The following is a 12912-nucleotide window of genomic DNA, read 5'->3' as shown; positions in this document are numbered from 1 at the left end:
AGCGTGGTGGGTGTACATTTTCCTTTATTAAATGAACACCGAACAAAAATACCAAACGAAGCGTGAAGCTAAATAATAGTGCTGACATGCAACTATCTATAGACAAGATCCCACGAATAACAATGGGGAAATGGCTACCTAAATATGATCCCCAATCAGAGACAATGATAAACAGCTGCCTCTGATTGGGAACCATATCAGGCCACTATAGAAATACAATTCACCTAGATGACCCACCCAAGTCACTATCACGCCCCAACCAACACAGAGAATAAACAGCTTACTATGGTCAGGGTGTGACATTATGGCGGTTTTGGAGTAGTGGCTTCTTTATTGCTGAGCAGCCTTTCAGGTTATGTTGATATAGGACTCGTTTTACTGTGGATATAGATACTTTTGTACCTGTTTCTTCCAGCATCTTCACAAGGTCCTTTGCCGTTGTTCTGGGATTGATTTGCACTTTTTGCACCAAAGTACGTTCATCTCTAGGAGACAGAACTCCTTCCTGAGCGGTATGACGTCTGTGTGGTCCCATGGTGTTTATACTTGTGTACTATTGTTTGTACAAATGAATGTGGTACCTTCAGGTGTTTGGAAATTGCTCCCAATGATGAACCAGACTTGTGGAGGTCTACAATGGTTTTTCTGAGGTCTTGGCTGATTTTTTAAAATTTTCCCATCATGTCAAGAAAAAAGGCACGGAGTTTGAAGGTAGGCCTTGAAATACATCCACAGGTACACCTCCAATTGACTCAAATGATATCAATTAGCCTGTCAGAAGCTTCTAACGCCATGACATAAGTTTCTGGAATTTTCCAAGCTGTTTAAGGCACAGTCAACTTAGTGAATGACATCCACTTTTGATCCACTGGGATTGTGATACAGTGAATTATAAGTGAAATAACCTGTCTGTGAACAATTGTTGTAAGAATTACTTGTGTCATGCACACAGTAGATGTCCTAACCGACTTGCCAAAACTATAGTTTGCTAACAAAAAAAATGTGGAGTGGTTGAAAAACAAGTTTTAATGACTCCAACCAAGTGTATGTAAACTTCTGACTTCAACTGTATATACTGTATACTGCATTCTTCACTATCTAAAACAGAGTGATGGCCTCTACTAAAAAGAGGAGTATCTCATTAGCTTTCTATAGGCTGGGCCTACTATATTTATTTATGTCTCAACTTTCTTAATATTACACACATTGCTTATATTTACAACAGGAATATAGCCTACCTGGCTGGCATGAAAATAAACAACAGGGTAAAGCATCCTCCATTTGCTATTTAAGTGCATAGATGACATATAATTTTTACTGCTGCCCCTGTTTTGAAACGGGTGCATGATAATGGTCCATTCTAAATCCAAACAAAATTCACACATATATATTATTTAGTACATGTAAAGACAAGATTAAATCAAGAATAGTCTCATGAGAAACATAAGAAACAAAGCCTTTTTTTTGCGACCTTTTGAAATCATAGTCGCACACCTCATGTAGCCTAACCCATGGGTTTATATGTTTTAATAATTTTTGCATTGCAACTAAAGTGGCCAAATAACTTCTTAAAATGAAGCACATTAATCCGCTTTACAAGGGGTGTAGAGCCTAACTGGCATACATAAGCAGCATGTGAGTTTCACATTTGGGAAAGATAATATTCACCATAAAAATGCATCTTATAATAAAAGCATTACATGCATAATTGCATTTGTGGTCACTTTTGATAATGGTGTTTTCCACTAATGGAACGTTCACACTTGTAGCCTACTACCATGTGCGCAATGCTGCACTTATAATGTGAAGAAATATTCTAATAGTTTATCAGCATTTTAAGCTAAACGTTCTGATCGGTTGCATCAGTCTCATTGCTTCGACTTTTGTACTATGGGGGATAGTAGATTGACATAGGCTAGTGCTTTTGCTGTTCGTTGTGTCTACTCATCTTGTTGGCTAACTAAAAGTAAATGTGGACAGTTCTTACAATATCTTCAATAGGCACCTCGAAATTGGATAAGGATGTGTGCAGTTGTATCCCCGACGTGTCTGTCTTCACTTGTAGCCTGTGAGAAAGACCGATCATGTGATAGAGCGCGCTGCACTCAAGGAGAAGCGCACAATGGCGACTGTCCGCAAAAGGCATGGATTTTTTAGGGTGCATTACAGCCACACAAAGTGGATGGCGCCGTGAAATTCTGGGCATTATCAAGTGCTTGTCAAATTGTGAATGAGTGACTGATGTAGTGTGTACAGCCTGAGCAAAAAACAAAGCAGGGCTCATGACTTTCAAGCAACCTTTTTCAAATCATTTTTAGAGTCGCATCATGCAGCCTTACAATGTATTAACAATCAAAACATATAGTCCGATGTTTGTAGAACAACTACAGTTACAATAATAACTGAAAATTAAACATATAGGAATACCTAATTCTTTTGCTAATAAATCCTCTTAAGGATCCGCCCCTTTTTAAAAAATTTCACCTAAAATGACATACTCAAATCTCACTGCCTGTAGCTCAGGACCTGAAGCAAGGATATGCATATTCTTGATACCATTTGAAAGGGAACACTGGGAGAATATAAAACATTATATCTGGTAAAAGATAATACAAAGAAAAAAAACATGACTTTTTTTGTATTTTTTTTGTACCATCTTTGAAATGCAAGAGAAAGGCTATAATGTATTATTCCAGCCATGGACTTCTAAGCAAATCTTGTCTGCTAAATGAACTAGTGTAGCCCACAGCCATTTGGCATAGCCAAATCATGACCTAACATAAGGACAACTCAGGGTATGCTATTCTGTTCTTCTGAAATTGACTACATTGTCTTTATATTATGCTTCTGTCTAAAATAGATCATGGATTTATTGTGATGGTGTAGGCTATATTACATCAACTTTTTAAAATGTAGATGTTCCAAAGGTCTACATCAGTGGCTTGCAGGCTATATGTGTAAGCCAGGAGATGCTAAATGTGTTTGTTAATTAGCGGTCAATTACCCTGAAACTGACAGTTATTTGCTTGACAATCAGCGGCTGATGAAATTTTGGGACCGCCACATCCCTAGTCTCTCCAGAGATGTTCGATCGGGTTCAAGATCGGGCTCTGGCAGGGCCACTCAAGGACATTCAGAGACTTGTCCTTAAGCCACTCCTGCATTGTCTTGGCTGTGTGCTTAGGGTCGTTGTCCTGTTGGAAGTGAACCTTCGCCCCAGTCTGAGGTCCTGACTGCTCTGGAGCAGCTTTTCATCAAGGATCTCTCTGTACTTTGCTCCGTTCATCTTTCTCTTGATCCTAACTTGTCTCCCAGTCCCTGACGCTTTTAAACATCCCCACAGCATGATGCTGCCACCACCATGCTTCACCGTAGGGATGGTGCCAGGTTTCCTCCAGACGTGACGATTGGTGGCAGCACCAAATAGTTCAATCTTGGTTTTATCAGACCAGATAATCTTGTTTCTCATGGTCTGAGAGTCTTTTAGCTGCCTTTTGGCAATCTCCCAAGTGGGCTGTCATGTGCCTTTTACTGAGGAGTGGCTTCTGTCTGGCCACTCTACCATAAAGGCCTGATTGGTGGAGTGCTGCAGAGATGGTTGTCCTTCTGGAAGGTTCTCACATCACCACAGAGGAGCTCTGTCAGAGTGACAATCGGGTTCTTGGTTACCTCTCTGACCAAGGCTCTTCTCCCCTGATTGTTCAGTTTGGCTGGGGGGCCAGCTCAAGGAGGTCTTGGTGGTTCCAAACTTCTTCCATTTAAGAATGATGGAGGTCACTGTGTTCTTGGGGACAGTCAATGCTGCAGAAATGTTTTGGTACTCTTCCCCAGACCTGTGCTTCGAGACAATCCTGTCTCCAAATGCAGTCAGTCATCCATGTTTATTTCGTTATGGTATTTATTTTTCCAAGATCTATTGGTTGAAGGTTGATCAAAGTAGATATAATTTGAAAGTGAATGCTTTGGGATGGCAACGGACAGCTTCCTTTGCTACAGAAGGTGGTTTAATTAGGTCACTGAATCTTTTTTTATTGATTCTGATTGAGCATTGATTGATTCTGCTGCCAATCACACAACATGTAAGTGCCTTTATTGTAAGCCGTGCGTGCGTCTATTGAGGCTCTTTGGAGTCTCCTCATATCCACTGAAACACCACCACTCTCCCTGTCCTCCACAGGAGCGTCTCTTGCTGTCCATCCTGCCCAAGCATATAGCAGACGAGATGTTGCAGGACATGAAGAAGAAAGAAGCCAGTCAGACTGGACAGAAGGAGATGCAGCAGTTCAACACCATGTACATGTATCGCCACGAAAACGTCAGGTACGACACAGTGGCCAGACTCTCTATGTGCAATCTATAGACCTATGGCTAGGAGAGCATAACTTATAGAGTACACTGTGTTCTATAATAAAGAGTCAGGATATCTAATAGGATGACGTGATGACCGCATGTATCCCCTTTCTCCTGCAGTATTTTGTTTGCAGACATTGTGGGATTCACTCAGCTGTCATCATCATGCAGTGCCCATGAGCTGGTCAAGCTCCTCAATGAACTGTTTGCCCGCTTTGACAAGCTGGCTGCCGTGAGTCACACACACACACACCCACAGACAAATATATGACTTACTGACAACAACAAAAAGTAGATTGGTTGGCATGTATTTATACTAATCTTTTAAACATATTTATTTATAGATTAAAGTAAATTTACATGAGTAGTCACATCATTTCACATATAGATGAAATCCCTTTGAATGTTCCAGGCCCTCCACTAACTACCTCACTGTGTGTGTGTGTGTTTCTGTGTAGAAATACCACCAGTTGAGAATAAAGATCCTGGGCGACTGTTACTACTGCATCTGTGGCCTGCCAGACTACAGAGAGGACCACGCTGCCTGCTCCATCATGATGGGCCTGGCCATGGTGGAGGCCATTTCGTGAGTACCACCCAATGGCAATGTGGACTGTAGAAACTGTAGAGTGGTTTGTGGTATAGGGCTGCATGTCAAAGGGAATCCTGTTCACTCACTTAGGGTCAAAGATAGTATACTACTGTAGAACCTATTACTTTCAGGTGCTAAAAAACAGGTCTGACATCTACAGTATCTGGATAAATAGTGAGAAAATAATACGCAATTTAATATTTTCTACCAAGGTTTGATGAGCTTTTAAGTCCAAACCTTTCAGTTTTCCGAATTACCTCCGTTTCAGACGTGTTCACATCTGAGGTCATTCTGTACTTGTGGTGAATAGGGTGTCATTTGAGATTTGCACATAGTGTAGGAATAATGTGATGTGCTGGAGGCAAAACGAATGGTAGGGGAAAGACTGGCTAGGGTGGTTCTTCTTGGCTCTGTGTCACGGTGACTGTGTTGTCCTGTAGGTATGTTCGTGAGAAGACCGGGACAGATGTGGACATGCGTGTGGGGGTACACACTGGCACTGTCCTGGGGGGCGTCCTGGGACAGAAGCGGTGGCAGTATGACGTCTGGTCCACTGACGTCACCGTGGCCAATAAGATGGAGGCGGGAGGAATACCAGGGTAAGAAGGAACTGGTTTAAACCCCTCTAAGTTATTACATTTCCCTAACTCTATTTACAGATATTTACTATAACTTTAGATGATGCGCAGGCAAGATTGACCTGCCTCATGCACTCATATTTGTCAAATGTGTTTGTGCCCAATACAAACACTCTATACCTATTGCTAGCAATAAGTCATGAATTATGAAGTCGGTAAGGAAATGTTGATGTACTGAATATCAATTAAGTGGGTGACAGCAGGAATTATTCAAAGTTTGCAATAGGGAGGGCATAGGGTCAGCCCCCACCCGTTCTGCCATTGATAGACCAGGCTCTCTGACCTCTAGCCTATAACCCTTGACCTTTGCGGCAGGCGTGTGCACATCTCCCAGGCCACCATGGAGTGTCTGCACGGGGAGTTTGATATGGAGCCGGGGAACGGGGGCGACCGCTGTGAATACCTGAAGGAGAGGGGCATCGACTCCTACCTGGTGGTGGTGCCCAAGGGCCCCCTGGGAAAGAACGGCATCAACGGGGTGGTGAGTATTGCCCCAGCACCTAGTTTTATTCAACCTTTATTCTTACAGGTTCGTCTTACTGAGATAAAACCTCAGTAAAACTGTATTTTACAACCAGGTAGTACTTACTAAGAAATTACTTTTGTCTTTAACTTTGATACCAGTCTCCAATTTTGTTGAATTCTTTGAGGTAATTACCAAGCATAGTTTCCTAGTTAATACCATAAAAATACCAGGTAAGTAACAGTTTACAACAGGCTGTAAAAGAAAGCGTAACAAAATGTCAATATATGTTTTTCTCCAGATTCCTCCTGTCAACACACCACAGTCACTGTAACACACCTCGCATTCTCTCTCTTCTCTCCCTCTCTCTCTCCTCCTTCCTGTCTCTTCGTTTCCTATCAGAAGTTGTCTGTGATGTCGTCCAATGGGAACTCTCCATTGTTGATCAACACCACTGAGTGTAATGGGAGTGTCCACACAGCCTGCACCACACCAGACGACCCAGAGGAGCTGGACACACGGGTAACGTATGACCTTTACGGTAACCCCTAACACACAGGATTGCAACTCAATGTGCTACAAGTGCACAGTGTGTGTGCAGGCCTTTTGTTCCAGGATTAGTACACCTATTCAAATGATTAGCTAATCATTGTCTTATATTTAGACCTCGATCTGTTTATTCAGGGGTGTTATAGCGCTGGGCTAGTACAAAAACCTCCAAATGCTTTGGCTGTCTCCAAGACAGGAGTTGCTCCAAAGTGTGCTACCTTCTCTACTTCAAACCAGAATGAAGAGTGGCTCCACCCAGATTCTCCACCCTTCTCATTAAGTGTGCATTTGCACACTCCCCATCATGGATCTAAAAGCATTGAATTGGTGTAAGTATTGGCTGGAGAGAGCTTCGACCATTGTTCAATCCATGAGAGGGAGTGTGCACGTGCACTTTTTAGAAGAAGTGTGGAGAATCGGGGTGCATCCAGTGAGTGGTGTAATGACAGACCAGGAATGCCACCTTCTTGTGACCCCAGGTGGTGAACCCTTCGTTCCCCAACCCTCGGCGGAGGCTAAGACTGCGGGACCTGGCCGAGAGGGTGATTGATGCCCAAGAGAACGAACAGGAGCTCAACAAACTGCTCAATGAGGCACTGCTGGAGAGAGAGACCGTACAAGCGTGAGTAGACCGAGAGGGAGGGTGTGTGTGGGGTTGCAAAATTCCAGGAACTTTAAATAAATTCCCTGGTTTTCCTGAAATCCTGGTTGGAGGATTCTGGATTTCATGCTTATTCCCTCCTGATTTCGGGAATCCCCCAAACGGGCATTTATTTAAAATTCCCTTAATTTTGCCAGCCTTTGTATATCTATGAATGTGTGTGAGTGAGGGTTGCAGAGGGTGTGTGAGTGAGCCTTGTGCAGCCAGATATGAATCCTCTGTTATGTGAGCAGACAGACTGTGTGAACCCTCCCTCTCTACCCTGTCAGTCTGAAGGGGAAACGCACCAACCGTCTGTCCCTGCGCTTTGTGGACCCTGAGTTGGAGACCCGGTACTCCGTAGAAAAGGAGAAGCAGAGCGGAGCTGCCTTCAGCTGCTCCTGTGTAGTGCTCCTGTTCACTGCAGCCATGGAGGTCCTCATAGACCCTCTGTGAGTTCACCTAATCTCTCCTCTCTCTCTCTCTCTCTCTCTTTCTCTCTTTCTCTCTCTCTCTCTCTCTCTCTCTCTCTTTCTCTCTCTCTCTTTCTCTCTTTCTCTCTTTCTTCCTTCCTTATGTTCTGTGTGTTCTTGCGGTTGACAGGATGATAGCAAACTACGTGACCCTAGCTGTGGGAGAGGTCCTGCTGCTCGTCCTAACTGTCTGCTCTCTGGCGGCCATCTTCCCTCGAGTGAGTGCCCCTTCCCCCAGCTCCACTATCACACTTTGCTCGACATCCAACCAGAGAGCAGCTAGCCTTTCAGAGCGAGCAACAGTTAACCCACAGCCAAATCCGAATTTATCATAGAACATTTGCCACAACATAAGAAATCTGTAGATATGAAGATATTTGTTGTGGTATACTCTTGAGTAAAAAAATAACGTAGTTGTGATAGTGGATCAGCATACCGTAGTTAAATAACTTTTTAAATGTGCTAAGCATCTCATGATGCTGTGCATTTGATGTGTACAGACACTCCCAATGTTACGTAAGCTGAATGTGGTAAAGAATGTGTATAATCAGCAACCTATACGTTCGTTCTTTTGTCACGCATCAGCACTTTTGATCTAACCTCATGAGCCAGGTCATGGAAAGTCAAATTTATTGACTTCTACAGACAGTTATGTAGCTACCACTATCGACTGCTCCTATCACCCTAACAGCAACACTCCTCCCCCATCCCCACACTGCCCACAAGGGTTTTGAACCTGGTGCACGGTGCACTCTATCTGTGCACCGTGTGCAATGCAGACACACAGTCACACACACACGCATACAGAGCATTCGGAAAGTATTCAGACTTTTTCCACATTTTGTTACGTTACAGCCTTATTCTAAAATATATTAAATAGTTTTTCCCCTCTCATCAGTCTACACACGACACCCCATAATGTTAAAGCAAAAACAGGTTCAGAGACTTGTCCCGAAGCCACTCCTGCATTGTCTTGGCTGTGTGCTTAGGGTCCTTGCCCTGTTGGGAGGGGAACTTTTACCCCCAGTCTAATGTTGTGAACACTCTGGAGCAGGTTTTCATCAAGGATCTCTCTCTACTTTGCTCCATTCATCTTTCCCTCGATCCTGACTAGTCTCCCAGTCCCTGCCATTGAAAAACATCCCCACAGCATGATGCTGCCACCACCATGCTTCACCGTAGGGATGGTGCCAGGTTTCCTCCAGATGTGACGCTTGGCATTCAGGCCAAAGAGTTCAATTTTGGTTTCATCAGACCAGAGAATCTTGTTTCTCATGATCTGAGTCTTTTAGTTACCTTTTAGGAAACTACAAGCGGGCTGTCGTGCCTTTTTACTGATTGGTGGAGTGCTGCAGAGATAATTGTTCTTCTGGAAGAACTCTGGAGCTCTGTCAGAGTGACAATCGGGTTCTTGGTCATCTCCCTGACCAAGGCCCTTCTCCCCCGATTGCTCAGTTTGGCCGGGAGGTCAGCTCAAGAAAGAGTCTTGGTGGTTCCAAATTTCTTCCATTTAAGAATGATGGAGGCCACTGTGTTCTTGGGGACCTTCAATGCTGTAGACATTGTTTTGGTACCCTTCCCCAGATCTGTGCCTCGATACAATCCTGTTTCGAAGCTCTACGGACAATTTCTTCAACCTCACGGCTTGCTTTTTGTTCCAACATGCACTGGCGACCTTATATAGACAGGTGTTTGCCTTTCAAAATCATGTCCAATCAATTGAATTTACCACAGGTGGAATTCAATCAAGTTGTAGAAACATATCAAGGATGATCAATGGAAACAGGATGCACCTGAGCTCAATTTTGTATCTCATAGCAAAAGGTCTGAATATTTATGTAAATTAGCTCCTGAGTGACGCAGCGGTTTAAGGCACTGCATCTCAGTGCTAGAGGTGTTCGATCCCGGGCTGTATCACAACCGGCCATGATCGAGAGTCCCATAGGGCGACTCACAATTGGCCCAGCATCGTCTGGCCTAGGAGAGGGTTTGGAGTAGATTGATGAGGAAAAAAATATAATTTTATAAATTTTAGAATAGGGCTGTAAGGTAACAATGTGTAAAAAGGGAAGGGGTCTGAATACTTCCCGAATGCACCGTACACACATAAACAAACAGATGAACAACTATTATATCAAGGGTGAAATGCATGTCCATGTCAACATGTCTGAGCCTGTCCCAGTACAATGTCAACCACACGAACACCAGAAATCACACACACACACACTTTACCCCAGAGCGTATAAGCAAGAGCTTTTAGTGCTACATAAGAAATGCTTTTACTTGAGGCTGTATGGGCCAGATTATTGTTCAGCTGCCGTAGAGAATGTACTGTACCCAATGAGATCAGATTTAACCATTGGAGATCTGAGTCCCCTCGCGTGACGGTAGTTCCAATCCAGTGACTATTCTTTATCTATGGAAAATCAATCCCTCCTCATCATATAGAGAGATGTTCATAGAGAAGCCCTCTGGTTGGACTGATGCATGACTCCTAATGGCATGATTGATGGTTCAATGAGGAAAACCAATATGTCTCGTCCTCAGTTTGTCCCAGCTCATCTGAAATGACCGTTGACAGATACAGCACTGGGTAGTCGTATACTGTTCTGCCACTAACATGAAAGTCACTATAGTACAGACGTAGGATCTTAATTTAAACACTCAAGTTTTTTATTTATTTAACTAGTCAGTTAATAACAAATTCTTATTTACAATGACGGCCTACTGTTGCAGGACAACTTTCCTGCCATGCAGGAAATGTACAACTTGTAGTGTGTTTGAGGTTTAGAAAGGCTTCTGGAGTTTACCACTTTGACATTTCAGATTTGAATTTCCCTTATGAGAAATGTATCAGCCCCTACAAAAATGTCCAGTAATCATAATCCACATAATTCACACTTCCTGTTGCTGCAGGATTATTTTCCTGCTGTAGCAAACTGGTGCAAATGAATATCCTTCATCTGTACAAACTCACTAGGAGAAATACCCTGACCGCTACTATGGTTTCCGTCTGACGATGCGTTTGAAAACTGAACATGATTACGATGACGATTACAATTGCATTACTTTGTTGGTTATAGCGAGCAAAGACGACCGTCACCATCAATCATAGTTTAAAACGTTTTTAATGTTCCACCATTGCCCCACACATACCAAGGGTGTAAGAGTGTTGTATAACATTACTCAGAACCACATCAATTCAACGATGATAGATGGATAGATATTACTGGTAAGTTCACGTGACTGGTTAATGATATTACTGTTGATGGCCAACATGTTATTTTCCCACCTAGGTTTTCCCTAAGAGGCTGGTGTCTTTCTCCACATGGATCGACCACACCCGCTGGGCACGGAACACATGGGCCATGGCAGCAATCTTCATCCTCACCATGGCCGACATTGTGGACATGGTGAGAAATCGCTAGTCCAGTAGAAGAAATCACAACACTGGCTTTCTGGTGTTGGAATGATGCAGTAGCATGCCAACACACAAGCCTTCTCATAAAGCTGGGTTTGACTTAAGGTTCTATCTTTGGTATTGACTTGCACGCATACCGTCCATATGCAACAGCACGCGTTGCAGTTAAATGTTTTACATTCATAATAAAGCAACAAGATGGGAGTGAAACCAAGGGGTCCATGTAAGCTTGGAGAAAGCACTGGAAATCGATCTTGCTTTGACATTTGGCCTCTATCCCCTCTCTGTCCACGCCGTGTAGCTGAGCTGTCCCCGTCCCTCTGGAAACGCCACAATGGCTCCTCCTTCCTCTGTTGTCCAATCCGGGGCAGAGGGCTGTCTGGACAACCCTAAGTACTACAGCTACATCGCCGTGCTGGCACTCATGGCGACCACCATGCTGGTACAGGTCAGCCACATGGTCAAGGTCACACTCATGCTCCTCATCACCATAGCGACGGGCATCGTCAACATCTACAGCTGGAGGGACATATTTGACCGCTACGATATGGCCCGCTTCCAGGACTACAGGTGGATGTGGTTGTGGTGTTATAGGCTGTAGAACAGGTGTGGGGGGTGGTCATCAGTTTATGGATGTGTGGTCATCATTTCGTTTCAATTAGTAAAACTGGAATTGGAATTTCAGTTGACTGAATTGAAATGAAATTGACTGCAACTCTTGAGTGTCATGTTTAGTGTGATTATTGTTGTTCCGTAAACAATGTGAGCATGCTTGTGATTTCTGATGATCTCTGTGCTCTGTTTTTTAGGTCTTACCTGGTTCCCTCCAAATATGCCATGACTATCATGATCTTCATCATGATGATCAGCTTCTACTACTTTTCTCGACATGTAAGTTACCACGGCAGAAGTCAACTAGTTATATACCTTCCAAGTCGTCACCACCTTCTCTATTCTCCACATGTTTCTTGTTGACCTCTCCATCTCTATTTGAACCTCTTTCCTGTCTCCTGCCACCATGTTCCTGACTGTAGGTGGAGAAGCTAGCACGTACTCTGTTCTTGTGGAAGATTGAGGTCCATGAGCAGAAGGAGAAGGTGTATGAGATGAGGCGCTGGAACGAGGCGCTGGTCACTAACATGCTGCCAGAGCACGTAGCACGCCACTTCCTGGGCTCCAAGAAAAGGGATGAGGTGAGACAACTTCACTACTGTACATACAGTACCTGGTTCCCCCTTCATGTCATCCAAAAAGTTATACTTTTCAGTCATCTGTCCATAGAACATTCTTCCAAGAGTCTTGATGATCTTGCAGGTATGTTTTGGCAAACTTTAGTCAACTTTTTGGACGACATGGGCCCCATTATGTCTGGCAAAAACCAAGCACTGCATTCCACAGTAAGAACCTCATACCAACGGTCAAGCATGGTGGTGGTAGTGTGATGGTTTGGGGACGTATCCAATTTGTTTTGTTATTTGTAAACTCAGGTTTCCTTAATCTAACATTAGGTTTTGGTTGAAGATCTGATAACATTCAGTATAAAGAATATGCAAAAATATAGAAAAACCCAGGGCTCAAAATTGAACATTTTCATTGGTGGCACTGAAAATATATTTTTTAATCGATTGAAATATAGCCTACTGTATGTTGGGCCTTGAAGTATGCTAGCTACTTCTGAAGCACATGTTGTGCCCTTGAAACTAATATGGTAACCTGTAAATGCATTTAGGAGTATATGCGACCAAAATTGTCACACTTTATAGCCCTGACCGTAGCTACCATGTAG

At 43.4% G+C, this 12912-nt stretch overlaps 1 protein-coding gene across 4 annotated transcripts in view; it reads left to right on the top strand.

Annotated features, from left to right (window-relative positions):
- Positions 1-12912, top strand: part of adcy3a (adenylate cyclase 3a) — a 29100-nt gene that overhangs the window by 8371 nt on the left and 7817 nt on the right. For 2 of the 4 annotated variants that reach the window (XM_036973927.2, XM_090229354.1), the window contains exons 3-15: positions 4178-4320; positions 4471-4582; positions 4809-4936; positions 5383-5541; positions 5896-6061; positions 6449-6565; positions 7072-7214; positions 7523-7684; positions 7836-7923; positions 11002-11118; positions 11428-11696; positions 11936-12017; positions 12161-12319. In XM_036973927.2, coding sequence (XP_036829822.1) covers positions 4178-4320; positions 4471-4582; positions 4809-4936; positions 5383-5541; positions 5896-6061; positions 6449-6565; positions 7072-7214; positions 7523-7684; positions 7836-7923; positions 11002-11118; positions 11428-11696; positions 11936-12017; positions 12161-12319 — 1845 coding nt within the window. Of the gene's footprint in view, positions 1-4177; positions 4321-4470; positions 4583-4808; positions 4937-5382; positions 5542-5895; positions 6062-6445; positions 6566-7071; positions 7215-7522; positions 7685-7835; positions 7924-11001; positions 11119-11427; positions 11697-11935; positions 12018-12160; positions 12320-12912 lie in introns of all 4 variants that reach the window. The other 2 variants (XM_036973926.2, XM_036973929.2) reach the window with 1 other exon arrangement.

This window comes from Oncorhynchus mykiss, chromosome 3 (assembly GCF_057628025.1).
Source record: "Oncorhynchus mykiss isolate SJ-2025 chromosome 3, ASM5762802v1, whole genome shotgun sequence".
NCBI lineage: Eukaryota > Metazoa > Chordata > Actinopteri > Salmoniformes > Salmonidae > Oncorhynchus > Oncorhynchus mykiss.
Note: the sequence above shows the minus strand (reverse complement) of the source record. Positions and strands in the feature narration are given on the sequence as shown.